General features: G+C 64.1%; 2 protein-coding genes across 7 annotated transcripts; both read right to left on the reverse strand.

Annotated features, from left to right (window-relative positions):
- Nucleotides 1-1365: 1365 nt before the first annotated feature.
- On the reverse strand, nucleotides 1366-11877 carry LOC121161428 (solute carrier family 35 member E2A-like). 2 transcript variants are annotated; one of them, XM_040987792.1, is made up of 10 exons: nucleotides 11793-11877; nucleotides 9444-9577; nucleotides 6738-7136; nucleotides 6501-6636; nucleotides 6225-6352; nucleotides 4870-4990; nucleotides 3014-3067; nucleotides 2527-2599; nucleotides 1847-1992; nucleotides 1366-1694 (listed from the first exon to the last, which is right to left on the reverse strand). In XM_040987792.1, the coding sequence occupies exons 3-10, from the start codon at nucleotides 7033-7035 to the stop codon at nucleotides 1457-1459; spliced, it is 1194 nt and encodes a 397-aa protein (XP_040843726.1). In that variant the 5' UTR covers nucleotides 7036-7136; nucleotides 9444-9577; nucleotides 11793-11877; the 3' UTR covers nucleotides 1366-1456. The 2 variants fall into 2 exon arrangements, 1 of the variants encoding a protein (XP_040843726.1); XR_005884678.1 differs by having other exon boundaries at nucleotides 1601-1728; nucleotides 1777-1992.
- A 963-nt stretch (nucleotides 11878-12840) lies between these two features.
- On the reverse strand, nucleotides 12841-26348 carry NADK (NAD kinase). 5 transcript variants are annotated; one of them, XM_040987787.1, is made up of 12 exons: nucleotides 26180-26348; nucleotides 23309-23503; nucleotides 21158-21241; nucleotides 17614-17743; nucleotides 16068-16176; nucleotides 15751-15836; nucleotides 15375-15477; nucleotides 15015-15169; nucleotides 14803-14902; nucleotides 14571-14728; nucleotides 14179-14261; nucleotides 12841-14065 (listed from the first exon to the last, which is right to left on the reverse strand). In XM_040987787.1, the coding sequence occupies exons 2-12, from the start codon at nucleotides 23464-23466 to the stop codon at nucleotides 13879-13881; spliced, it is 1353 nt and encodes a 450-aa protein (XP_040843721.1). In that variant the 5' UTR covers nucleotides 23467-23503; nucleotides 26180-26348; the 3' UTR covers nucleotides 12841-13878. The 5 variants fall into 5 exon arrangements, with proteins under 5 accessions (XP_040843721.1, XP_040843722.1, XP_040843723.1 ...); XM_040987788.1 differs by lacking the exon at nucleotides 26180-26348 and adding an exon at nucleotides 25601-25654; XM_040987789.1 differs by lacking the exon at nucleotides 26180-26348 and having other exon boundaries at nucleotides 16068-16173; nucleotides 23309-25328.
- Between the last annotated feature and the right edge of the window lie 1458 nt (nucleotides 26349-27806).

The raw sequence follows: 27806 nt of genomic DNA on the forward strand, positions 1-27806 counted from the left end.
CTGCAGCTGGCATGGGCACCCTGCCGGCAGGGCAGACGCGAGCCTGCTGACAGTGGAGAACAGCCGGCATGCCAGCACAGTGGTTCTCAGCTGTGGGTACCTGGGCAAGGGCCTGGACTCCGCCAATGTGGCTGCTCCCTGAGCACTGAACACTGCGGAGGCAGCCAAACCGGGGCACCTGACCACCAGGGCCAGTGTGGGGCCCTCGGGCACAAAGGGAGAAATAGCAAGTGTGGGGACAGTCCACGAAGGGAGCAGCCTGGAGGCCCCCACGGGTGCTGCCAAGGCCCTCCCACAGCACGCTCCCCCAGCACATCCTTGCCTCTGCCTCACCATGTTTACTCAAATTTTGGATTGCACTATCATCCTCGGGCCTGCAGGGGGCAGAGCGCTGGACCACTGGAATCCCAGGCTGTCCATCAGTAGGGGCTGGGACAAGATGCTGCCCAGACATGAGGCCAGGGGCGCTGTGTACTGTTTACCAAAGTGGGAGGCAGTGAACGTGACCTTGGCCTGCCTCTTGCTTGCAGAGGGGTGGCAGGATGCAGTGCGTCAACAGCTCATCTGCCGAGCCCCGGGGAGGGGCGGGGTAAGGGGACGGCAATGGAGGAAAACCCCCCATGGCCGCCAGGTCCTGCAGGATGGCTCCAGACCCCTCAGGGAAGTGAGAAACAGCAAAGCAATATTGGTGGAGGTCCCGCAGGCGGCGCGGGGAGGGGGGTTGTCTTGGGCATTTTGGCACTTGCACGGCTGCCAGGGGCCCAGTACGTGGTCTTGGGCTCTGTCTCTCCGGGAATGGGGTACTGCTGGTGGCATCTGAGAAAACCAGCGTCCTGCTGCTAGGGGCGGGGTGGCCATGGGTGGCCTTCAGGAAGCCCACCAAGAGCTCTTGGGCTCCCCAAGCTTGGACAACAGGCCTCGCTCTCAGGACCAAGTGGGCACTTTGTGTCAGCACATCTGTGGCCCCTGGAAGTGCCACTGGCAGTCTCACCCTCCCTACACAGGCCCAGGAATTTGTCCTCCACTTTCAGGCACAGACCAGCCCAAGGGAAGCCTGGCTGGGGCACAGGCCTCAGGAGAGGTGTCAGGAGGACCCCGAGACCCGGAGGAGGGCACGTCCCTGGAGCCCAGGTCCCATCCCTGACCGTTGGCTCCATGTCCTCTCGGGTGGGACAGGACCAGGTGATGTCACGGCCTTGCCCATCGAGGACACTGTGGCTGTGGGCCTGGACAGGCTGGTGTAAGGTTGAGTTCTCCTGCTGGGGACTGAGCAGGTGGCAGCTTGCGTTGGCACTGGAACCAGCCGGGCCCTAGAGGCTCTGCACACGGGAGTGGCAAGTAGACACGTGCCTGGCAGGGAGCCGCGGAGGCACGAGCTTGGTTTGGCAGGCCTGGCCATCAGGTGCTGCCCAGGGGCTGAGTGCCAGTGGTGCAGGAGGGGATGGTGGGGCTCCACTCAGTGGGGCTCGTGGGGGTCCCTGGGCACCAGTGGCTCTGTACTGTCCTCTGGGGCCTGGCTGGCACCTGCAGCCAGACCCTGCATGGCTTCCTGCTGCAGCTGCCTGGCCTTGTTGTAAAGCAAGACTCCCACTGTCACCAGGATGGTCCCAACGGCAGACAGGCCAGTGACGTGGTTGCCAAACACAATGACGCTCAGCCAGACGGACAGGGCGTGCTTCACGGTGCTGGCCACGCTGCCACAAGAGGACATGAGGATGCTGAGTGCCCCTGGGGCTGTGCCACAGAGGGCACAGGGGGTGACTGCCACAAGGGCCCCCAGCTAGAGGGTGCCTGTGAGCCAGGGTGGGGGAAAGCACCGTCCGACCCCGCTCCCGCCATCACTCACCTGAAGGTCACGGGGGAGATCTTGCCCATGAGGGCATAGGCTGAGACGCTCTGCAGGTGGAAGAGCACCCCATCCGTCAGCAGCAGCAGCAGCACATCGTGCGAGTAGTGGAAGCTCCTCCCGCTCCGGCCAATGACAGGCACGTCCTGGGGCACAATGGGGGGCTGGGCTGGCAGGCGTGTCCCTTGCATGCCGCCTGCTAAGACTGGGTTGTGCGGCCAATGGAGCTATAGCGGGCTTGTGTGAGCTGGAAACGTGGCACAGCCACAGCATCACGGAACACACTGCCAAGGGACTGGCTCGATGTGCCGCGGGTCAGAACTCAGACCCCACGAGGGGCCACGGTTCTGAAAAGTAGCGAAGACTGCCCAGACCCCATGCCCACCAGCTGGGCTGAGGGGGCATGTGTGTCCTTGTCTCTGTAGATCCACCTTTCCAATAAAAATAAGTCAATAAAAAAGGCTAAAATCGTAAATTTAAACAGTCATAGTCTTTCAACCAACCAGTTCAACTCTAAAAATATACCCTGAGAAACACCTTCACCTGCCCAAGCCCAGGAGAGCCCGGGCACTGCCAACCCTCAGGGGAGGTGGGAGGGTGGGTGGGGCTGTGTGCCAGGCACAGCTCCAGCCCAGGACGCCCCAGGAGGCCGGCCCTGTGCCTGAAACCACACTGCTCACCAAGAGGAAGACCCAGGCAGGGACAAGCAAGGCCATTGCCGCGGCGCTGGTGTAGAATTGCAGCTCCGGGGCCCTGTGGGGACAGAGACCCTCAGCAGGCTGGCACGGGGATGCAGCCAGCTCCACGGCAGTGTCTGCCCAAGAGGACCCCGTGGCTCCCGTGGTGTCTGCTGCAGTGCTGGGAGCCACGTGGCATGTCTACATGGCACAATGGAATGCTGAGTCCAGTTCTGAGACTCGGCCCCTAGCTCCCGAGTAGGAGACCTGGTGGAGTTCCTGCCTCCAGTCTGGCCCGACCCACCTGCTGCACACATTGGCAGGGTTAGCCCATACAGGCAAAGGCAGCTACACGTAGGCTGGCAGCAGGACAGGCCCACGACAGGTGGCCCTCCCAGCATCCCTCGGAACAGAGTGGGCTGCACAAGTGTGGGGTCTTTGACATTGCGTGCGGGAAGGATCTTGAAGGCCTCTGGCCCACAGTACTTACGAAAACCGGTACTTGTCTCCGCTGAGGAGCTTCTTTGAAAAAACATTCTGCAAACTACAAGGAAGCACAGGCAAGGTCAGGGTGACCACACAGCACGGTGACCAGCTCACACCTGCAGCACACCGGCGGCCAGCACAGCGGTCAGCTCACACCTGCCGCACACCGGCAGGCAGCATGGTGGACCGCTCACACCTGCCTCACACCAGCAGGGCCAAGGTGGCCTGGCTAGAGGCAGTCAGAGAACCCTCAGGTCCTTGTCTAAGTACAAAACTCGTCTCACAAGCTCACTTCACAAAAATGTGCGCTTGGTGTTTGAAAGTTTGGTTTCTTTCTTTGAAAGGCAGAGTTAGAGACAGAACAATCTCCCATCCCTGGGTTTACTGCCTGCTGCCACAATGGCCATGGCTGGGCCAGGCCTCAACAGGAACATCTTCTGGGTCTCCCCAGGGATGCAGGGTACCAGGTACTTGGGCCACCCTCTGCTGCCTTCCAGGCCATTAGCCAGGAGCTGTACAGTCTAACCTGCTGAGCCACAACACAGACCTGCAAACCAACTTTGAATAGAAGACATCTACCAGCCAGCAACTGGCACCACACATCTCCAAGGTGTGTGTGAGACTCACTGAGCCAGCATTTACAGACACAATGTCCTGACAGAAAAGCAGGCAGAACTCATCAATAGGACGGTCACATGAAGACACAAGGCCAATCGAAATGCAACCAGGAGCAGGGCTGTGGTGCCAACCGTCGCAGTGCCAACTCAAGCCCTGGCTGCTCCACCTCCGACGCCTGGGAAGCAGCAAAGGTGGGCAGCTGGGCGACCTGGAAGACCTGGCTGCAGATTTGCTCAGCTCCGGCCACTGCGGCCATCTGGGAGTGCTCGGCAGAGGGAACGCAGCACTAGATGCCAGCCCTCCTGGAGATGCTCGTGGGCTCAGCAGGAAGCTCTGCACAGGACAGCAGGTCGCACCAGAGGGCTCTGCACAGACCACACACACAGGGCGACATGAAGCCAGGGCAGGGGGAGGGCGACTGCAGCGGCAGAGGGTGGGACACACAGGCAAAGTGGGGATGCAGGAGGGAACCGGGAGGGCCCCGAGCCAGGAGGGCCGGGGGAGCAGCCTGACCCCACGGCGGCCCAGAGCGAGGGGGGCCGGGGGGAGCAGCCTGACCCCACGGCGGCCCAGAGCGAGGGGGGCCGGGGGAGCAGCCTGACCCCACGGCGGCCCTGAGCGAGGAGGGCCGGGGAGCAGCCTGACCCCACGGCGGCCCTGAGCGAGGAGGGCCGGGGGAGCAGCCTGACCCCACGGCGGCCCTGAGCGAGGAGGGCCGGGGGAGCAGCCTGACCCCACGGCGGCCCAGAGCAAGGAGGGCCGGGGAGCAGCCTGACCCCACGGCGGGCCCCGAGCGAGGAGGGCCGGGGGAGCAGCCTGACCCCATGGCGGCCCCAAGCGAGGAGGGCCGGGGGAGCAGCCTGACCCCACGGCGGGCCCCTGAGCAGACAGCAGCTCCTGGGGGGGTGTCCTTTTGTCCACAAACAGGTGGACCGGGTGGATCTGGGATGCCACCTCCCACTTGCTGTGGCAAGATCAGGATGGTGGACAGCATGGCACTGTACCCTGGGACCACATGGGCCTCGCCTGGTCTCCACAGCCACGATGTGGGCTGCAGATGGCCACCAGTGCCCAGGAAGTGGCCCTGACTGCAGCCAGGCTGGGCAGCTGAACAATGCTGCTGCCCCTCTTGGCTCACCATGACCGAGCCATGCCAAGTCATGTCCTTCTGACCTGAGTGAAAGCATGTCCAGGGGTTCAGGACATGCTTGGCAGGAGGGGCCAAGCACGTTCCCTACTCACCAGTCCATGATGTTGGTGGACAAAGCAGCCGCAAAGCCCAAGACGTTGAAGCTGAGCTCGGTAGCCGTGCACAGTGCCAGCCCGCCCATGACTGGGATGAGGGCGAGGTTGACCAGCAGCCCTGGGCAGAGCAGACCCCGCTGTGAACAGCTGCTGTGCTGCAGGCTCCACCATGAAAGCACCCCGCACGCCCAGAAGCTTCCTTCTGTCTGCTGACCACTAGGTGCCACCCAAGGGGCATGCCCCCCACCTGGGATGCAGCAAGCCCACAGGGCAAGTGACCTCTACACACCCAGGGAGCTGTGGTAGAGGGCCAGAGGGCTTCTGGCATGCCCCCTGGCATTCCTTCTGGCTCCCACCAGCACAGAAAGGCCTTCACTGACAGACCCCATCAACATGACGGCCGTTTGGCCAGCGCGAGTCATTGGTGAGATGCCTGCGTCCGCATCCAGTGTGGGTCATGTCCTGGCTCCAAGCCTAGCTGGCCCCTGCCATGCCCACCCGGGTGGGGGCAGCAAGGGGTAAGTGCCTGGAACCCTGCCACCCACAAGATCAGTCGGACTTGCTAGATGCCAGCTTGTTGCAGGCATTTGGGGTCTGAACTAAAAGCTCACACAGGCTAGCATTGTGGGCACTGGTTTGAGTCCTGGCTGCCCCACTTCCCATCCAGCTCCCTGCTTCCGGCCTGGGAGAGCGGTGAAGGACAGCCCCGGTGTCGGGGAGCCTGCACCCACGTGGCAGATCTAGAGGAAGCCCCAGCACCTGACCGGCTCAGCGCTGGCTACTGCAGCCTCTGGACAGCTCTCCCGTCTCTCCCTGTCAAATCTGCCTTTTAGATAAGATAAACACTTCAGGAAATCTTTAGTGGAGCCGGTCAACACGCGGAACAGCCTGCTCTCTGCACGTACTGAGCCCGGGCCGGGTGTCGGGTACACAGCCGTGTGCAGGAGAAGCCGACCGGCTCCAAGCAGAGTCCTCTGGCGAGGGTGCGGCCAGCCCTGTCACTTCGGCCCCCACACAGCTGCCAGACCTGACCTGCCACAGGCCATCTCCACCCATGGCCCTCCTGGCTGTGGCCATGGGGTGACCCTGGCTCTGCGGGCACCCTGCAACGACGTGTCACCGCCACGCAAACTTGCGTCAGGCTCCGTGTGCAATGGGGACTCGGTCTCCGGGTGACGGTGTCACAGCTCGGGGAGCCCTGGCGCCTCCGTCACCCACCGGTCCTCCCCAGCAGATCTCTTCTTGCTAAATGTCACCGAGATTTTCTAACTATTCTAAGAGCTTTGCTTCAAACATGTCCACCAGGGTTGGAAGCCAAATCAAGACGGGGGACGGCGATGGGGGGCCCTCACCTGTGTACTCCCTCAGGATGAGCCGTGACAAGATCACAGTGAAGAGAGGGGCGGAGCTCTTCACCGTCTCAGCGAACGAGACGGCCACATTTTTTAGGCTGACCAAGCCCAGCACCACAGTTGCAAACCTAAACGGGAGAGGCAGTGTGAGGACAAACGACCTGGCAAGGCTCAGCCTCAGGACGGCATGCCAGTCCTGCCCTGGCACCGACGGAGGTCAAACTCACAAGGCCACGTCCCATGGCCGAACAGCCGCTGGGTTCACCGTCTCCTCACCTCACGAGGCCCACGAAGAGCATGGTGGTGATGAAGTTGGGCGGGTAGGAGAGCCGGGCCTTGTGCTGGTACAGGCAGCAGGGCACAAAGACCTTCACGCAGCCGATGAGGGTGGTGCAGAGCATCTGCACGGCTCCTGACGGGAGAAGGGGCGCCGGTGCCGGAGGGACACCTCAGGCACACGTGGGGAAGCCAGCGCGCCCACCGGCTCGGGAGGCTGGCCCCGCCCCTCCTTACCCAGCATGCTGGGCTCGCCCTCCAGAAGGGACAGGATGTATTTGTTGAGGAAGAGGGTGCAGAAGCTGAGGCAGAACCACAGCGAGAGGTAGAGCAGTGCCCGCGAGTCCCACACGCCCAGGTCCGACTCGAGCACGGTGGTGTCGGTGATGGTGACGGTCCTCTCGGCGGGGTCGCCCTCCGTGGGCTGCTCGCCTCGGGGGCCGGGAACAGAGCCCCAGCCGGGCAGCGACTTCCCCTTCTGTCCCTGGCCGGCCAGAGCCGTCTCCTGCGGTGGGGACGGCTGTGCCGAAGCCATGCTGCCGTCGCCTCACGGCTGGGTGGCACGGACAGCCAGGTGGACACGTGCCAGGATGCCAGGGCTGAGCGGCAGGGCCTCCGCAGACATGAGAGCTGAACCTAGGGGCGAACACAGGGCTCAGACAGAACATCAAGCAGTTTCGAGAACTGTCACCACGGTCTGACCCCTTCCGGGCTGCTGCCCGGGCCACGCCTGCCCTCCTCCCCGCCTAGGGGCTGTCGCTTCCACTTTTCTCCCGGAAGGGACGAGCTGCTAGCTTTCATCTTTACTTAATTCGAAAGGCAGATTTCAGAGAGTGAAGGTTCAACTTGCTGGCTCCCTCCACACATCGTGATGGCTAGGACTGGGCCAGGCTACAGCCAGGAGCCAGGCACTTCTTCCAGGCCTCCCACATGGCACACTCCCCATTGGCTTCCCAGGCCAGTAGCAGGGAGCTGGGTCAGAAGCAGAGTACACAGGACACGGACTCGCACGCACATGGGATGCTACAGGCGCAGGATTAGCCTGTGAGCCTACTACACAATCACACGAGCTCCAAGTTCATTTCATTTTTTTGTTTATAGAGAGGAGAGACAGAGAGAGCTCTTCCATCTGCTGATTCACTCCCCAAGTGGCTGCAACGGCCACAGCTGAGCCGATCTGAAGCCAGGAGCCAGGAGCTCTTCTGGGTCTCCAATGCGGGTGCAGGGCCCCAAGGCTTTGGGCCGTCCTGGACTGTTTTCCCAGGACACAGGCAGGGAGCTGGGTGGGAAGTGGGGCCGCCGGGATTAGAACTGGCACCCACATGGGATCCCGGCGCGTTCAAGGCGAGGACGTCAGCTGCCAGGCCACAGCGCCAGGCCCCCAGTTTCATTTCTAACCGACCTGCTTCTCCTTGTATCTTGCTCTTTCCTGAGCTCTTCTTATTTTTTCAGACGTTACACACCTACTGATTCGGGAGGCAGACACGGGCTGTGCTGCAACACTCAGCCTGGGGCTCCCATCGCTGTGCCTCGTCGGGAAGGTGGGCTTATAGTGGAGTGGGGCTCAGACTGGGCTTCCCACACGGGATGCGCCTGTCCCAAGGCAGGCCTCACTGCCACCAGCCAACCTCAGAATTCTGGCTCTGTGTCCACCTGCCTTCCAGGGGCCAGTTTGTCCCTTAGCTCGGACACTCCGTGTCCCTGCACGCAACAGGTGGCGAGGGCGGACTCTGGGCAGATCTGGGCTGGCCTGAGGTGACTTCTTGTCAATGAACTGATTGGAGACTCAGAAGGGCAGACGCCGTGCAGCTGACCTTGCCGGACGCCAGGCTGTGTGCAGCTCCCACCAGCCCACGCCATACACCAACCCTGCCTGCCTGTGCATCCACAGCAGGGATGCAGCCCACCCACTCTTCCACAGTAAGCACCTCCCCGCACAGCACAGCAACACACTACAGAGACCCACGAGAGGCTGGCTGCACCGGGCGGTGGGTGAGGAGGCTCGCCTTCTCGTGAGGCCGCTGGCCCAGACAGCAGGGGGAAAGCTCTCTGGTCAGGAACCCAGGATCCGTTCCCATCACAGCTTGTCCTGGGTCAAAACAGCAGACAGCACAGATGGAAACTGGATGTGTGCTTTCAAAAGCCTCAGGGGTTGGACAGAAGACAGAGAGCACCCAGGGAGGGGGAGCACCCAGGGAGGTGTGCCCCTCAGGACGCTGACCCTGCTGACGGCACGTGGCCATGCCCTGAGTCAGGCCACATGGCAGCCTCGGTCCTGCCAATGAAATGTCCATCCCAGCAGTTGCAGCTATAACATGCAGGTGTGTCTCTGCATCACGGTGCCTCCAGGCACTGGCCACGGCCCAGCAAGGACAACCCCCCACGCCAGACAGCTCGGGGAAGCAGCCATGAACCCAGGAACACGCAGGCACCAAGACGGCTGCAATCCAACACCATGGAGCCTGGTGCGGAGCCAGCAGCATCCAAGCGAGGGGACCCTGGCACATCCTGACCCCGGACAGAACACTGAAGGTCTTCCTCTTAAAGGAACCTCAACAGTGTTCAACAGAAAACTCGAGAACACGGGGACCACCAAGGAGGCAACAAGTGCGTGGAGATAAAAACCTCAGAGGGAGTTGGCAGGAACACGGCACACGGAGCCTGGGAACTGCGGGGCAAGCCTGGGCTGAGCCCACCTTCCCCCACAGAGCAGGGCGCTGCCTACAGCAAAGCTTCTCCCCCACAAAGCTGGGGCGGCTGCGGGAGCCAGGAGCCCAGAGCTCCAGTGGGGCACCACACTTGGGCCACCTTCTGCCACCATGGGGCCATGCCACAAGTCCAGCAGTTCATGCTGAGACATGAGATGCTGTGTTGCAAGCAGGAGCTTAACCCACTGACCCACAACACCAGCCCCAATTCACGAATTTTTACAAAGAACCCCACCGGGAGAAGCCTCGTGATGAACTGCCAGACATAAGAGCCTTGGTGAGTCCAGGCCGAGGCTGTGGGGGTGGTCAGCCACGAGGCTGGGGCTGGGTGGAGGGCGCCAGCATTGCCACGATGCCCATCTTTCACGCCTGAAAGACCGACAGTGATTAAACACTGAAAGCGATCGAACAGTGTGTCAGGGTGTCAGCCGGGCCCCGGGCTCCAGGTCTGGCTTGACACCCTGCTGGGAGAAGGTACTGGTTCCATGACAGAAATGACAACGCCAGGGAGCCAAGGCAGCGGCAGGGCGGCCTGTCGGCCTGAGAGCAGGAGGCAGAGCCCAGGCCAGCCTGCCACCCGAGGCAGCAACGTCAGCTCCACCAGCTGGGCTTCAACAAGTCCCGTGGCTGCAGCAGCCTCGGCCCCTCCCGGCTGCTGGAGCGTGGCCACGGTCAGGACGCCGGGCAGGGCAGCCGTGGTCAGGGCTGGGCCCCTCGCTGCAGCTCTACCTCCGCCCCAGCTTCCTGCCAATGACCACCAAGCCCCATGCAAGCCCCAGACCTTGATGGGCTCAGCTCTGGCTGTTCCAGGCATTTGGGGGGAGAACCGCCAGTCAAATCTCCTTGTCATTATGCCTTTGAATCAAATGACAACAGTACCCACCAAGAGGCAAAAAGGCTGCTGGAGCCAGCGGTGTAGACTCAGGTGGGAGGCCCAGTGGCCCCAACAGAACACAGCAGCCTCCAGCTCCTCGGGGGAGGTAACACCCTGAGCGGTGACTCACCCTGTCCTGGTAGGGTCCCAGCTAGCACCCTCCCCCGATTCCGTCCTGCGTTTCCACTGCTGGTGACTCTGAAGACAAGTAATTCCAGTCCTGTGAAAGACCGAAGTCCAAGGCCCAGCGTGGTAGCCTGGCAGCTAAAGTCCTCGCCTTGCATGCACCAGGTCCCATACAGGTGCCAGTTCTAATCCCAATAGCTCCACTTCCCACCCAGCTCCCTGCTTGTGGCCTGGGAAAGCAGCAGAGGACAGTCCAAAGCCTTGGGACCCTGCACCCGTGTGGGAGACCCAGAGGAAGCTCCTGGCTTGGGAATAGCTCAGCTGTGGCCGTTGTGGTCACTCAGGAAGTGATTCACCAGATGGAAGAGCTTCCTCTCTGTCTCTCCTCTCAGTATATCTGACTTTCCAATAAAAATAAAATAAATCTTTAAAAATAAAAGTTCATATAGAGAGTAATTAGAAGATAATTTCAGAAAAAAACCCCAACACACCAAAGTCCAAGGGCCCTGATCTGTGGGCAGCGATAAGCGCCCTTGCCCGATGGGCAGGGATCCCGAGGGAGGGGCGGCGGGCGCAGGTGCAGCAGACTGACCCCGCCCTCGGCGGGCCCGGGCGAGGCAGTGCGTGGAAGGCTGCCCACCTTCGCTCAGCCTGTACCTCCAGGACACACAGTCCTCCAGGACACACAGCCAGGCAGCCCCCAAAGGGGGACGCTGGGTTACCAAGGTCGTGTGACATCTGGAGCGACTGGCATGGAGACCTGCATACATACTTATTTAATTAAAAAGGAAGAGTTAGGCCCAGTGACTCTGTCCTCGCCTTGCACGCCCAGGATCCCATACGGGCGCCGGTTCTAATCCCACCCAGCTCCCTGCCTGCGGCCTGGGAAAGCAGCCGAGGACGGCCCAAAGCCTTGGGACTCTGCACCTGCCTCGGAGACCCAGAGGTGGCTCCTGGCTCCTGGCTTTGGATTGGCTCAGCTGTGGCCGTTGCAGCTACTTTGGGGGTAAGCCAGGTGGACAGATCTCTCTCTCTCTCCCTTTCTCTCTGAATCTGATCTGCCTTTCCAACAAAAATAAATAAATGTTAAAAAAAATGAGGGAAGGACAAGATCTTCCCGCTTGCCCGCAGGATTCAGAGCCTGTGCCCACGCGGGAGGCGGCTTTGCCACCCACGCCCCATACCAGCTCCACTGCCCGCATTATTAACCAACTCTACAGACCCCTTGGTGGGTTCAAGCCACAAAAAAACCCAGTCACACGCTCACATCTGGGGGTTTGGAAACCGCCGCGGACCAAGCTCAGACCGGTTCAAGTGCAGCCACTGCACTTTGCACCCAGCTGCCTTGCTGGTGGCCTGGGCGAGGGAGACCCAGAGGCGGCTCCCGGCTTTGGCCTCGGCCCGGTCCACCCCCGGCTGCTGCAGCAGGAGGCGAGCGAGCAGCGGATGGGCCATCTCCAACGCTGACCTAACGGGTCCAGCGAGCAGCCCCAGGGTTGCCACGCCGGACCGCGCTCCGGGGCTCCCGCCCGCCCGCCCCGCGCCCCCGGAGCGCCCCGCGCGGGACCCCAACGGCCGCCCTACCTCGGCCCCGCGCGGCGGGCCGGCGGGACCCCGCCGGGAGCTCCCCGGGCGCCCTCTAGGGCGGCCCGCACGCGCCCGCGCGCCGCGCGGCTCCGGAGCCCGGCGGGGTCCCCGGCCTGCCCGGGGCTGGGCCCGGCCCCAGAAGGGGGTCCATTGCGAGGTCGGGGGCCGCGGACGTGGCAGCGGCAGCGGCGAGCCGAGCCTGGCGGAAAGCGAGGTGCGCCCCCGGGGGCCCGGAAGTGACGCCCCGGATGCCGCCGCCTCGGCGAGCCCCGCGCGCGGCCGCCCGTACGCGCAGGACCGAGGGCGCCTCGGGGCGCAGGCTCGCGGCTGGGCCGAGGCTCGCGGCTGGGCCGAGGCGGGCCTCGGGTGCAGGCTCGCGGGCAGGTCACCCCGGAGAGCCCCGCTCAGCGCCGTCCTGCAGCCGGGCCCCCTAAGGCGGTCGCGCCCGGAGCTGGGTGGCCTTTTCGGGGACTTGGTCACTTGCCTTTCTGCCTAGTGCGCGCCCCGTGCCATTCCACCTGTGGTGTGTGTGAACACGGCTGTCTGTCCGCACAAGGCGCCCTCGGGGCTCCTCCAGGGCCTGGGCCAGCGTTCCCCAACCCCGAGTCCTGGGGCGGCCCCTTTTCCCGAGGAGTCTGGAACGCTCCAGAAGGCAGGGAGCAGAGCCCTGCCCTGTTCTTTTCTGTCCTGGTCCCTTCCGGCCTTTCCCCAGGGCCAGGGAGACCTTGGGCGGGGACAGTGGGAGTCTGGGTGGCAGCCCGGTGGGTGTGGGCTGGAAGGGATGGCCTCCCCAAAGCTCATTGTTTTAGGGGTGATCCTCAGGCACAGGGCCATGCCAACCACCCCCCCTCCAGGGTGTGGGTGGGTTCCAGAACCCACCCAGGACTGGCTGCCCCCCTCTGCGGGGTTCTGCTCAGCCTTTCCCTGTCCTTTGGGGGCCCCTGGCACCAGGTGCTAACATGGTGTGTGCGTGTCGCGAGGTGAGGCCCATGTGGGCCCCTCAGTCTGGTCACCAGAGGCCAGAAGTAGAGGAGCGTCTGGTCAGTGGTTTTTTACAAGTGCATTTATTGAAAGATCTGAAAATAGTAAGAAGGCTTCTAACAACAGTTAACAAATTCTGAGGATGTTAACAATGGGAACATTAGGGATTTATTTCAAAAATCCAAAGCTTTCCAGGCCCGTCAGGACCCCGCCACCAGGACTCGCTGTCGCTGGCTGAGCCAACTGCACCCCCTTTCTGCATCTCCCTGTGCTCAGTCTCCTGGCTACCCAGAACTGTGAGGGGGTCATGGGCAGTGGCACTGAGACATAGCCTGTACTTCGCTGACACCCCCAGAGGGACCCCAGAGAGGGTCCCAGGGAGTCCCCCAGCTCCTTCTGTCCATAGGAACCTGCAGTGCCTGGCCTGGCCAGTCCTGACCAACCTGGTAAGAAAACCTAACCAGGGCCCAGGACTCAGAGCGCAGCCAGACACTGTGGCGGGAGGTCCGTGGACACAGCCACAGACAGCTCAGCCACAGCGCCACACGGCTCCCAGGCATACGGGCCTCTGCTCGCGAGCACTGAGCCCTTCCCTGGGCGGCAGCCGCCAGCAGCCACACCGGACCGCACACGCATGTAAACACGGACATCAGACCAGCTCCCTCCCAGCAGTGTGCGAAAGCATATACAGAAACACGTGTGGAATGTGGGGTCTGTTGGCAGAGAGGGGGCCCGACCAGGTTCCACGGCAACCCAGCCAGGATCCCCCACAGCCCGAGACTCACTTCTGCCACCCTAGGACTGTGCCTCTGCCTCCGGCAGTTGCCAGAACTCTGCCTGGGAGGCGCTGGAGGCTGCTCAGGGCGCGTGGCTTGGAGGGCACCAGCCCATCGCTCACATTGCGTGTTCAGAAATACCAAGAAGACAGATTTAAAATGTTAAAAAGTAGCTTGTCTGGTCAGTAAAAGGCAGCTCAGGCAGTGGTGACGCCACAGTGGAGGCCGCAGGTGCACCTGCCTGCCTGGGACCCCCGTGTGCAAGGGCAGCAGAAGAAAACCAAGACTGCAGCAGGCCCAGGGCCCTTGCCTGGACGTGACAAGGCCTAGCCTTCCTCCTCGTCCTCCTCCTCCTCGCCCTCCTCCTCCTCGCCTTCTTCCTCCTCCGGGAAATGGGCCTGCTTCTTGCGCACATTCCAGTGCAGACACTGGGCCAGGCTCTCAAACCAGTCGCTCACGGCATCGCGGACACAGATGGACGGGAGTGGGTAACAAGAGGTAGTGATGCTGATGCTGCGGGCGTGGAAGGGACACGGGCTCAGGGCAGCAGCCTCACGCAGCTCCGCCCCCAACGCTCTGAGCGGCCAGCTCGGACGACCTGGGCTTCACAGCCTCCCAGCCCGCACCTGTCTCCGTGGCGGATCTCCTGTCTCTTGCGTCCATCAAAAGACACCCACGCGGTATTCCTTGCCTCTGGCGACAGCGTGATCTGTCAAGGCCGAGTAGGGAAGGAGTGGGCCCTTGCTCTCCTCCCCCCCCAGCCTGGCCTGGAGGCTCAAAAGGGTCTGGACTGCCCTAGGGCTGGCTGAGTTCTCCCTGCTTGGACGGGGGTCTTAGGGTACCTCCAGGTACCCCTACAAGGTGGTGCTTGCCGTCAAGCAGTGTCAGGAGTTGCCAGAGGCCAGGGTTGGGGACAGCGGGTAGCCGGAGGCAGAAAGGGGAAGCCCCTGAGGCTCTGTCCAGGGCACAGGGTCACATGACTCAAAATGGACCAGGTAGAGGGTGTGCTGGCTCTGACCTGCAGCTCGACCCCCGCAGGGACCACGATGGGCCGGAAGGACAGCGAGTGAGGGCAGATGGGGGTCACCATGATGGCTGGCACGTTGGGGTGGACCATGGAGGCCCCTGCGGCGGCTGCATACGCTGTGCTGCCCGTCGGGGTAGACACGATCACTCCTGACAGGAGAGGGTGGGTGTCAGGCCCCCACCCCGCAGAGCTTCTGGGCCACGGGCTGGGGTCACGGCCTTACCGTCCCCCTGCACGGTGGTGATGAGGTGCCCGTCCAGGTAGACGTCCACATTGGACAGATAGGATGAGGGGCCTCGGTCAATGACGACCTCATTCAGGACCTGGAGGGGCATGAGGCAGGCGTGTCTGCCACGGCCGAGTCCACAGACCCGATACCAGTTCTCTCCCGGCCAGGGTCACCACAGCCACGATGCCACAGCCGAGCCCACAGACCTGGTACTGCATGGTTTGCTTTCCTGTCTCCGTGTCCAGGCTTGGGGCAGGCACCCCGTTCTCGCTCAGCCCGTTGTGGACAGCCACCTTCTTCCCTCGTAGCTCTTTCACCACTCTGACCTTCAGCCGACTGCGCAGAACCACCGCAGCATTCCCTGGGGACCAGTGGGGTCAGCAGGGCCCACCCGGGGAAGGCCAGAGGGTCAGCGGCCCACCGTGAAGACGCACGGCCCCCTCTGCATCTCAGGCAGGAACACCCAGGACCCGTGCAAGAGCGTGGGCCTGCTGGCCGCTGCCCCACGGGCCATCCACGGATGACTGTGGCCAGGGCGGCCCAGGGCCCCAGGGCGGCTGACTCACCCTCTATCACTTGAGCAACTTGGGACTGAAAGTTCTCAAAGTTGAATGGGGTCAGGAAGCCCAGGGAGCCCAGGTGGAAGGCCATGACCGGAGGCACACTGCCCTGTGACAGGGAGACGGGCCACTCAGGACTAGGTAGCAACAAGCCCCGGGCCCTGGGGACTCAGTTCTGTGGGGCCACACCCCAGAGGAGCCCTAGGCCAGGCCAGGCCTTGAGCTCCCACACGGGCACAGGTGCGGCCAGCGCTCAGAAGGCCCCTCTGTCCTCCCAGAGCAGGAGGGACCACACAGCAGCTCGCATCTGCCGGACAGGGAGCCGGACAGAAGCCGGCGTGTCCTCAGGCTAGCTACCCCCTTCCCGCGCCGCCACAGTCACCTGGAAAAGTGAGGATGCGTACAGCAAGGTCCCGTCCCCCCCCAGGCAGATGATGAAGTCTATCTGGTTGGAAATGTCGTCATAGTCTGCAAGGCAGGAGGCCTGGCTGTGCTGCTGCCGTCCCTGCTCTGCCCGCAGGGTCACCCGGCCCTCCCCCGCAGGGTCACCCGCCCTCCCCCGCAGGGTCACCCAGCCCTCCTCATCCCCCGCCCCCTCCCCCGCAGGGTCACCCGCCCCTCCTCATCCCCCTCCCCCGCAGGGTCACCCGCCCCTCCTCATCCCCCTCCCTCGCAGGGTCACCCCGCCCCGGTGCTCACCCTCCTGGAAGGTGCAGAACTTCCTCTTGACAGGCCCGAAGCTCTCGTCACCCGCGATGGCTGGGTCCTCCAGGGCTTTCTTCTCCACGTACACGACCATGTTGTTCTCCTGGAAAGGGGTGCACTTGAGCCCAGGGCCGGCCTGGCTCCAGCTCCCAACGAGCCTCGCGATGTGGCTGGGCAACCATGGAGCGTTCCTGGCTCTAGGTCGCCTGCCGAGGGCTCTGCTGGCAGGTTCCTGTCCTGGGGGTGGCTGTGTCTGGCACCCCCTCTCCCAGCAGCTTCCTGCCATAACTGACTCCCACCCATGACCACAGCAGTACCCTCCTGTAGTGGCTTGGGGGCTGAGGGTCCCCAAGGACACCTGCAGGGTGCTGTGAGGAGACTGCTGTGGGGACAGCCACCGCCTGCGTGCATTCCACTGGTGCCACCAGCAGTGAGCTATGGTGGCACTCCCTGGGGCTCTGGGGGGCAAGGGGAGCCCAGGAACACATGTGGCACTCACTGCTCTCGCCAGCATGGCCATGGAGGTGCAGCCAGAACCAGGAGCCAGCCCGACCCGCCCTGCCTATGGAGTGCTGCTCCAGTGCCAGGCAGCTATGGGTCAGTGTGTGAGGACAGGGGAGTAGGAACCAAGGCCATGGCAGCACCCTTAACTGCCTGAGCAGGCTTGGCCGTGCGGGGTTCCATGGCAGAAGGGCAGACGCGGGCGGGCAGTGCCCACCAGACCAGGTTCCACGGCAGAAGGGCAGACGTGGGCGGCCAGTGCCCACCAGACCAGGGCTGCTGCTGCTTTCATTTCCGGCAAGGGGCCAGCAGAGCGTGGGGCGCAGCTCCCACCAGCGGGCACTCCTGCACTTGGGTGCACCCTGTAGGAGACCCCGAGCACATGCTGGCTCCCGGCTCCTGTAAGGTCCTGCTGTGTCCACGGCAGGGCCAGAGGAGCAAAGCAGCAACGGGCTGTACCGAACACACAGGAAGGCCAAGGCCTGCCCTGCTAGCTGTGGGCATGCGCCGACCAGCTGCCCTTTTGTGCCCACCTAGAAAGCTCCCCTGTGCCTGCCCCCCCACTAGGCATTGTGTGGAGCTGGCCAGGGACCTGGGATTGCTGGGGACAGAATGTCCCCACCATGGCCAGGGCACTGGGGGCCATGCTGACGCCGAGGGTGGAACTGCCCCCTGCCAGGGGCCAGCCCTGTGGCCAGGGCCTTGGGGACTGTGCTGATACCGAGGGCAGACTCACCTGCACCAGGGGCCTTGGACTCACCTGCACCAGGGGCCTTGGAGAGGCTGGCCCCGTGGTCAGGGCCCTGGGGACTGTGCTGACACCGAGGGCAGACTCACCTGCACCAGGGGCCTTGGACTCACCTGCACCAGGGGCCTTGGAGAGGCTGGCCCCGTGGTCAGGGCCCTGGGGACTGTGCTGACACCGAGGGCAAACTCACCTGCACCAGGGGCCTTGGACTCACCTGCACCAGGGGCCTTGGAGAGGCCGGCCCCGTGGCCAGGGCCCTGGGGACTGTGCTGACACCGAGGGCAGACTCACCTGCACCAGGTGTGCACAGAGCTCCTTGAAGGGCTGCAGCAGGCTGGCATCCCGGATCTTCTTGATGACCAGGACACTCCTGGGGGGCTTGCTCCACGTCAGCCGCTGGCGCGCAGGGTCCTGGATGTGCCTGGCGGAGGAGACAAGTCACGCCAGCTCTGCACATGCTCTCCAGACAAAGGCCCACACGCCCTGGACAGGACACAGCCGCCAGCTGCCAGGTGCTGGCTCCTGGACAGGCTCAGCCACATCTGCTAGGTGGTTGCTATGGCACCCACCTCTCACCTCGGCAGACTCAACCCGGCAAGCACCTGCTTGCTTACGGAGGGACGCCCAGGCCAGTGTCCATGGCAGCTGCCTGGGACTCTCCCCCGGCCCAGGACCTCCCGTTGTGAGGGAAGCAGGGAAGCCAGCGGCTCACCCCATCAGCTCAGGACCAATGCCACACAGGCCAGGATTCCTTGCTCATTGGCTACTGGGCTATGGGCCCTGCCTCTGGAGGAGGCAGAAGAGTCGCGCACGGGGGTGGGGAGGCAGTCCGGGAACCGAGAGAGGGAGGGAGGGGATGGCTGTCCACTCCCAGCGTGCCGCCCCCAGTGGAGAAGTGCTGAGGGGATGGCACGCCTTGCTGATGCGGGGTGCCAGGGAGAGCGACGGCCAGCCAGCCCACAGCACTTACCCTCTCCAGGCGTCGCCAGGGGGCGTGGGGCCACCCATGACACCTCCACGGGCCTCCTGCTCGGCCCCGTCAGGCACATGGCTTGCAAGGCACCGCCCCCTTCCAGGAGACGGCCGACGGGTCCACAGCATCCTGGTCACACTTTGCTAGCGCCAGCTGCACACACAGCCCTGCCTCACCAACACCCTCCCGGCTGGGCATTGCACACTCATCAACCTATTCTCTGCACCATCAGAACCAAAGGCAAAATGTTGTAGAGTGATTTATCAAAGTTTTACAGAAACAACCAAGCTATGAGTTTCCTGAAACTATAAAACCAGAGTTTTCTGACCATCTGCATAGTCACGCATGGAAGGCCAGCACGTGCAATGCCCACAGCCCACACCATGCTCCAGCTCCTGCTCACAGACCCGCAGGGCAGCAGGTGGCCCAAGCAACTGGGTACCTGCCATCCACATGGGGAGGCCTGTGGCTCCCAGCTCTGGCGAGGCCCAGCCACCGCAAGCACCTGGGTAATCACCCAGCAGACACAAGCTTTCTCCACTCCTCTGCCTCTCCAACAGGCAAGAACAAACCTAGGAACGTCATCAGGGCCCACACGCACGGCCAAGAGGCCAGACTTTACCCCTGCTCCCGGCCGTCGTCCCGCTGGCCTCGGCTCCAGCACCATGACTGCGCAGCCTCTCGCGGGCCTGTGGAACCGGCCGGGCCGTGGGAGGGTTCTCGGCCACTGGCAGGTGAGAGGGCGTGCACTCCGGGAGCCCGTGACCGATCAGCACTTGGCAGAGCCCGGGGCACATGTGGGCGGCTCACGGCCCTCCGCCCAGGGCAGAGGTGACACTCACCCACACGCGGCTGACCCAGGCTGGGCCCCGCCCGCGGCGTCAGCTCAGGCCTGATCACAGACCAGTCTCTTGGCTTCTGCTGGGTCACTTGAAAAGGCGCTGAGCCTGCCAGCAGGCTACAGCTCCATTCTGACTGCTGAGCACCCGGTGGCTTCCAAGGGACTTCTCACGTCAGGCTGGGTCCTTAGGGGGCACTGCACAGTCCTGGAACGGGCCCCCGAGGTGGGGCAGAGCCAGCCAGTGGCCCTCCTCAGACCCTTCCAAGTAGACGCTGCCCACCCACTCCTCCAGCGAGCTCATCGTGGAGGCCACTACAGGTGCACGGAGGCCAGGAAGTGGCGTCCAGGGAGTGGCTCTTCCCAGACCAGGAAGTACAGGGAGGGGACCTGCTGGCTTGGAGCAAACAGAGGGCTGGCAGTCCTGGGAGGAGTGGGCATGGCTGCTGGCTTCACAGTCCTGCTCGGAGAGCCTCAGCCTTGGGGACGAGCATGGCTGAACAGATGGCACTGCGAAGCAACGCCTGAAGGCTTGGAGTCTGCCAGAGTGGGGTGGCCTGACCACAGCGCAGTCCTCACTGTTTGGGGTTACGATCTGGGGTCAATGCCAGAAGCAGAGCATGGTCGGGTCAGGTCACAGCCTCGGCCCGAGCTGTCGGGGGAGGGACCAGCCAGGCCACAGAACCTCCAGCACCAGGAGCCCTGGCTGGTCCTGGGCCAGTACCAGGCACGGTCCACAGGGCAGCCCCCAGCAGACAGCCCAGGTGCACTGCCTGGGGAGCTCTCTGGCCCAGGGCACACCCTGGCCTCCTAGCCCCAACAGTTGCCTTCTGTTAAGCCTCCTCTTTCCACAGAACCGGCCCTGAGCATCCGCCACCTCCTAGGACCTGTCCGTGGCTGCGGCTCTGCAGGGAGGATCGCACCGGGTAGGGGCAAGGACCCCCGCAGCTGAGCACAAACGCCACGTTCATACATGAGCACAGCTCAGAGTCATCTGCCCTGAGACCGCAGACCACAGACCCCAGCTAGAACGGCACAGGCAGGCAGGCACTGTGGTCAAGGCCAAGACCCCAGGCTCATGAGGCCAGACCCATGGAAGGGTAGGGTATCCTTCCAACAAGGAAAATCAGATGCAGAAAGCTAATCGGTATTTCCCTATCTTGGACTAATTACAGGAGAGGCAAACTGGCCGCACCCTGCACACCAGAACAGGACGACCCGGGCACAGCCCAGGCCACGGGGGCCAGTGCGGGAGGCCAGCCTCCAGCGGGGCCAGTGTGATAGGCCAGTCCCCAGTGGGGCCAGTGCGGGAGGCCAGTCCCCAGCGGGGCCAGTGCGGGAGGCCAGTCCCCAGAGGGCCAGTGCGGGAGGCCAGCCCCCAGTGGGGCCAGCGTGACAGGCCAGTCCCTAGTGGGGCCAGTGCGGGAGGCCAGCCCTCAGTGGGGCCAGTGCGGGAGGACAGCCTCCAGTGGGGCCAGCGTGACAGGCCAGTCCCCAGTGGGGCCAGTGCGGGAGGCCAGCCTCCAGTGGGGCCAGCGTGACAGGCCAGTCCCCAGTGGGGCCAGTGCGGGAGGCCAGTCCCCAGTGGGCCAGTGCGGGAGGCCAGTCCCCAGAGGGCCAGTGTGGGAGGCCAGCCTCCAGCGGGGCCAGTGCGGGAGGCCAGCCCCCAGTGGCGCCAGCGTGACAGGCCAGTCCCCAGTGGGGCCAGTGCAGGAGGCCAGCCCTCAGTGGGGCCAGTGCGGGAGGCCAGCCTCCAGCGGGGCCAGTGCGGGAGGCCAGTCCCCAGTGGGGCCAGTGCAGAAGGCCTGTGCCCAGTGGGGCTGAGGACACCCCTGTGGGGCTGAGGACACCCCTGTGGGGCCACCTGGAGGAGTTCTGTGCCCAGTGGGGCTTGGGGACATCCCTGTGGTTTCGTCAAAGCCTCCGGACACACACACTGTTCCTTCTCTTAGAGCCGTATACCACGTCACCCCGCAGTCCACACACTCCCAAGGGGTACCTGCCCTAGGGCCCCTGCGACTCACATGATGGTCTGGGGGTTCTGAAGCACGCAGGCCTTTGGTCCAAAAGTGGTCACTGGGCAGGGCCCATGCAGAGAGCGCGTCCTCCTGTAAGGCACACAGGGCAGCAGGGGTTGTCAGGGCTGGGAGGCCAAGTGTGACTCTGAAAAGCTCTGAACAGGGTCTGAGGGGTGCACACCTGGGGGGGGGGGCAATGCAGTCAGCCCAGGGACACAGGGCGGTGGGGGGGGGCGTGCAGTCAGCCCAGCCCAGGGAAATGCTGGCTCAGGACAGCCCTAGGGAACTGAAGCCCCGGGGGCCTGCGGCTCAGCGCCCCTCCCTGGGAGCTCAGGACACTCAGGGGAGGCTTCTGGTTTGCACCAAGGATCCGGAAGCCACAATGGGTGTGTGGGCCATGTCTGTGCCTGGTTGCAGGTTTATGCCCGGGTCCATGCCATCCGCACGGGGAATTTGGATGACAGCGGTCCGTAAGTATCAGGAGTGAGCCAGGCTGGGGAGCTCAGCCTACCTGTGTGTGCCTCCCTCTGCCTTTCAAATATGTAATTGCTTCAAATCTTTTTTCTTTTTAAAGATTTATTTATTTTTATTGAAAAGTCAGATATATAGAAAGATCCTCTGTCCACTGGTTCACTCCCAAGCAGCTGCAACGGCCGGAGCTGAGCCAATGCAAAGCCAGGAGCTCTTCCGGGTCTCCCACGCGGGTGCAGAGTCCCAAGGCTCTGGACCGTCCTCGACTGCTTTCCCAGGCCACAGGCAGGGAGCTGGATGGGAATCTGGGCTGTGGGTACATGAACTGGTGCCTATATGGGATCCCAGCGCATGCAAGGCGAGGATTTTAGCCACTAGGCTACTGCACCAAGCCCTACAATCTCTTATTCTGAATCACACGGAGTCACTGAAACACCAACTTTTCCAACAAAAGAAAAGCGATTCTGACACAGCAAATCCTGGGCAAAGCCTCAGGGGCTGGTGCAGGTGCTGGGCATGGGGCCAGCTCACTCCCCAGCAATGGGCCGGAGGCATGCCCCTGACTCCCTTCTGCTGGGAGCCATCTGAGGCACAGTGTCTGGACGGGCTGCAGAGCGTGGCCACATCCGGGACCCTCTGAGCATGCATCTGGTCTATTCCACTAATGGTTGCAAGAACTGAAGCCAGGTCGCTCTGGAGCCACAACTTCCTCTGTCTCCCACACGGGTGCAGGGATCCAAGTACTTGGGTTAGCTGCTGTTTTCCCAGACCATAAGCAGGAAGTTGGATGGGAAGTGGAGCAGCCGGGACTAGAACTGGCGCCCACATGGGATGCTGGGGCCACAGGCGGAAACTTGGCCTTGCATGGTCCCACCGCCCTGTGCTCCCCGGCCTGTCTGGGACACGGGCTCCCTTCTCTCCTTGGCCCTCTCCAGGCCATCCACAGAGGTGGCTGCTGGCCACTGCCCACGGGCAGCAAGGCAGCTCTGTAGAGCACGCACAGCACCGGCTGCTCCGTGACACAGACACGCGGCCCCACACAGCAGGGACACTCCTGCCCAGACGGGGTTTGCCATCACCACTTCTTGTTTGGTGCTGGAGAGGTGACACAGTGGGTCACGCTGTTGAGATCACACTGGCTGCTTCAGGCTTAAGTCGCGGCTACTGCGCTTCTGATCCGGCGCCCTGTGAGTGCGCCCAAGTCCCTGTGCACCCATCGGGCAGATGTGGAAGAAGCTCCTGCCTCCCGGCTCCCGGCTCCGGACACCAGCTCTGACCTACACTGGTGGTATAGCGGTAAGCACAGCTGCCTTCCAACTGGAGAACGAAGCAGCGGGTGGGAGACTTCTCCTTTCCTATTACTCTGTGTTCTGAAACATCCTTTAAGAACATCCCAGCCACAAGCAGCTGAGCTGCGGGCCACGGGCGGAACCTGGCGGAGCAGCTGAGCCAGCCTCTGGCAAGTTCCCATGGCCAAGCCCCCGTGGCCCACTTCAAGGGGAGAGGCCCCGTCCACGGCGCGCAGACATCGGCCACCTAGACCCTGTGTAAGCACCGTGTGCCCAGGCCCCGTCCACGACCCGTGGCCAGGGGGCAGCCCGCCCCCAGCAGCACCCACCAGGCCATCACTGGCCGCCTTCAGTGTGCACGCCAGCCGAGGGTTCTGCCACAAACCAGGGGCCGTACCTGAACTCTCTGGTGCTGCCCGCGGCCGGCGAGGCTGACAGGCTGCGGGCCTTGGCCCGGCCCCGGGTGGGGGGCACGTCGCTCCAGGCCTCGTCCCCATGACATGCTGAGCAGTGGTACTGGGCGGAGTCTGGACTTAGCTCCTTGCCAGCGTTCATGTTTTCCTGTTCCGTTCCTGAAGTCGGTCAGTAGTAACTTTGGACAGAAAACCAGTGATAGCGCAATGTAATCATTAACAAACGCAGGTGCACAGAGCAGCGATAACCACGCGCCTGCCCGTGACAGGAGGGAAACAACGCGGCTGGCCCATCTGCCAACCACCCCACCCCCTGACACGGGAGGACCGGCAACCTCCCCGCACACTGCAAACCCTCCCGAGACCAGCAGTCACCGCCCAGGGAGGGGGCATGGCCCCGAGCAGCAGAGCCACGCTGAGCCACCATGGTCGAGCGTGCCTGCCCGTTTAGGACGCCAGGCCCTGCAAACAGGCTCTGGCGTGTCCCAGAGATGCTCAAACACACAAGCTCCACTTCTGACCACAACAAAAAAACCAAGAAGAGCACGGCGGGCCAAGCCACCATGTGCAGCGTTGCCACCTTGGGTGTGCGTCATCGACCCACCCCACTGTGCCTAGGGTTCAAGTGTGGGCCCCCCCGACGTGGACACGCCAATGGAGCAGCTGCGTCCTGCCTTCGGGTGGCCCAGCTCCAGCCTCTGGGCCAAGGTATCCTTGCAGAAAAGCGCAAAGTGGGGAGAGAGGACAGACAGCAAGCAGGGCGTGGACAGCCAGGCCACACCTGCTGCCCCTCAGTGAGCCAGCCCTGCCAGAGCAGCAGCTCCGAGGGAATGCAGCGGACACGCAAGTGGGGAGCTGTGCTCCAGGGGCCCTGCACTCGCCAGCACCCCTCCTCCCGGCCGGAGGGGAGGAGCACACTGCCTCGAAAGAATGAGGGGTCACCCTGCGCAGACTCTCGCGCCCGCTTGAGGTGCTGCACACGGCCGCTCCCGGAACTCAAGTGTCCTCACTGGAGAGCCGACAGGCAGAAGAGGCCTGCACGGGCAGCGTGGTGTGCCAACAGACAAGCCTGGCCCCACATTCCCGACACCGCGCGTCCAAGAGCTCCACAGCAGAAAAGGCAAGGTGTGGGCACAGGGCACAGAGCACAGCCAACTGTGGCCGAGGGATGCGTCAGACTGCCAGGCTGGGAAATAAGGACGCTTGGTCCAGACAGACGCAAAGTGAAAACCAGAACTGCTGAAAACCTGAGCTGCTACTGCAGGCCACTGGGCACGCTGACCGCCCAGAGTACCTGCCGGAAGGGAGCCCACTGGGCACGCTGACCGCCCAGAGTACCTGCCGGAAGGGAGCCCACTGGGCACGCTGACCGCCCAGAGTACCTGCCGGATGGGAGCCCACTGGGCACGCTGACCGCCCAGAGTACCTGCCGGAAGGGAGCCCACTGGGCTCACACAACTGCTTCCTGAAGCCAGGGCGGCAGAACAGGGTCCCTCTACCCGCTCAGTGCTCAGGTCCTGACAGACGGCTAAGTCGCTCAGCCCAGGGGCTCTCGGGGAGACCGCAGCAGGTCACATGCCAGCCCTGCTGCAAACAGCCCGAGGTGTCAAGGCCGTCCTGGACACCAGGAGCCTCAAGCCACGGCCACACCCCAGCCAGCAGTGAGACCCAAGGGCGCCCGCCAGCACCCAGGGAGAAGGGGCTCCCACGGAGGGACCCTCTCTCCTCTACACCAAGCTGTGACTTGAAAAAGTAAACCATCTCAAGAAAAGGAACGCTGCCTCGAGAACGGACGGCAGGGCGGCCCCTCAGGGCTGGCCTCTCTCCTGCGGGCAGTGCGACCGCGGCCTCGACCTTCGCTCCTCTCCCCCACCTCCGCGTGCCCTCTCATCCACAAGTTCCCCAGAACTTGAGCTCTGTTCCAGCAGCCGACGCGCGGCCCGTGCCGCCCAGGGCAGGGGCAGCGGCCGCCCAGCGCCCCGTGCGCCCGCCTGGGGGCTCGCTCTGCTCGGGCGCACCCCCGTGCCGCTCAGCCCTCACAAGGAGCACCCACGCTCGGGGCGGCGGGGCCCTCTCCCGGGGACGCCGACATTTTCCCCGGCTTGTTTTCCTGGAGCACAAGCCGCGCCTCCGGCCACCCCGGGAGTGGCGGCGGGGTCAGGGCTCCACGCCGGGCGGGACCGGGGCCACGCTTCCCGGGAACCCGGAAGCGGCGGGCGCCGCGGGGGCGCGCCCGGGGCTCGGCCCTTCCCGCGCGGCCCGCTCGGGGCGCTCACCGTCCGCCGCCGCTACCTGGCCCTCCGCGTCCCCGCCGCCGGCCGCCCCATGGCCGCCCGGACCCGGCGCCGGCGCCGCCGAGCAGCTCGGGGCCGCGGCCGCCCAGTGCGCAAGCGCGCCCGCCACGCACGCGCCCTGCCGCCCGCCGCGCACGTGGGGCGGCCGGGCCCCCGGGGCCGCACTCACCGGGCGCGCCTGCCGGGCCGCCGCGTCCAGGCCTGGGGCCCGCTGGCCGGCCGGCCCTGCCCCTCGGCCCGGGGCCCCGCCTCCGGGTCACGCAGGCGCCGGGTGCGGCGCGCGCTCGGGCGGCCTGCGCGCGCTGCGGCCTTCGCGCGTCCGAGGGGCCCTGGCTGCTCCCGGGAGGCGGGAAGCAGGGGCCGAGGCTGCGGGGCGCAGCGCGATGGCCTCTTGGGGCGCTGCCCAGGGACGGCCTGGCCAGGGACTGAGCCCCCGCCCCCTTGGGGCCTCAGACTCCGTGCTGGGCCCCTTGCCAGGCCGTGCGGGCCGTGCGGCATCTGTTGGCTTCGGCACAGCCTCCCTTCTCCCAGGCCCGCTGCCCTGCCGGCCTCACTCCTTACCTGCAGGCCCCGGGCCCCGGGGTCAGCTGCTGCCTCCAGGAGGGAGGCTGGCAGGTCGGGGCAGGCGACAGGCAGGGCCCGCAGGAACCGGGGATTTCTCAAGCCAGGCCACTTCCCCCTTGGCTGCCTCAGCGCAGCCCTGCCCTTCCCACCCCAGGGCAATGCTGAGCCTCGCCCAGCCTGGCAGCTGCCCGCTCCTGCACAGGCCCGCAGCCCTCAGGGGTCCTGGGGCTGGCAGTGATGAGAGGAGGCCGTGACCTAGTGACCTCGAGGGGAGAGGGCTCGCACCCAAGCCCCAAGCTGATGCTGGCTGGGAGAGGCACCACCCACGGAAGTCCTGGGAAGCTGGGCAGCCCCGGACATGACCCAGAGGCTTGGACAGCAGTCCAATGCAGGGCGGAGCAGCAGTTGTCCCTAACCCAACCCTGGGATGCCCTCCAGGTGGAGATGGGGCTTGGGGTGGGAGGGCGGCTCCAGGCCCTGGGTGGCTGGCCAGACAGCACTTCCCTCCAGGGATGTACCCAGCCTGGGGTGGGGTCGCGAAGCTGGCTTCAGCTGGCCTGCAGCTGCTCAGCACCCAGAAGGGGATGTGGCTGTGGAGGTGTGTCCTGAGCTGTCCCCAGGTCACCTCACACACAGTCAGCACCCCTGGAGCAGGCCAGGTCCAGCTTCCAGGCCGCAGGCATCCAGGGCCTGGACAGGCAGCCTGGCGGGGGCAGCCTCTGTGGGTCCTCCGCCTGAGCAGTAGGGCAGCAGACAGGAAGTGGAACCAGCAGCAGTGAGGAGGGGCTGTGGCTCTGACAGTGGGTGCCAGGCAGGCAGATCCACAGGCCGCCATGTCTAGGCAGGAGGACCTTGAGCCCAGACTTGGGCGTGCCAGCCAGCTGTGCATTCAGCAGGGGCCAGTCCCCTCAGCGGCCAGTGGCAGCCACACTGGGTGACCAGCCTACATCGCACAGGGGGAGTGCACAGGGCCCTGCTGCAAGTTCCTTGGTGAGGGTCTGACTCTGCTAGGTCCAGGGTGGCCCCACACTGTGTAGGCTGCATGGCATGCGGGGTTGGGACTGGCAGCTAGCACCTGCTCGGCAGGATGGAATGTCTTTGCCAGCCTCCACACTTGGGACCCTGCTTCACCAGGCAAGCGGGCAGGTCCCAGCCATTCCCTGGGAGAATTTCTGAGAGGAGAAGCCATCGGCAGTGCCAGCAGCAAGAGGAGACCTGCGAGACCCCAGCCTTCCCTGGGGGGCTTGCTGAGTGTGAGGGGTGACGAACAGGTTTCCCTGAGAGAAGGGGGACAAGGGGAGGGAGGCTGGCCACCCCACTTTGAGCACCTTCACACATCATGTGGTGTCGGGGCAGCTGCTTCTGAGGGTGGCCCCTCACAGATGACCCCAACAAATAGGGCAATGGGGGAACCCCACCACAAAGGGGGCAGTGGACAGCAGCAGAGAGCAGGTGGCTGGAGGGGGGCCCCCCGGTGGAACCTCCACTGTCAACACAAGGGAACCCAGAGTAGGGAATGCCTCCCGTTGAATGCATCCTTCATGTGCTTCTGAAAGCACCGGAGCGGCCTGCTCTGAATCCTGGTCGTTCCCTGTCAGGCAGGAGGGTGGCTGGGCCCCTGAAC

Source organism: Ochotona curzoniae, unplaced genomic scaffold (assembly GCF_017591425.1).
Source record: "Ochotona curzoniae isolate NIBS_2020 unplaced genomic scaffold, NIBS_Ocur_1.0 contig_4792, whole genome shotgun sequence".
In the NCBI taxonomy this organism is placed as follows: Eukaryota; Metazoa; Chordata; class Mammalia; order Lagomorpha; family Ochotonidae; genus Ochotona; species Ochotona curzoniae.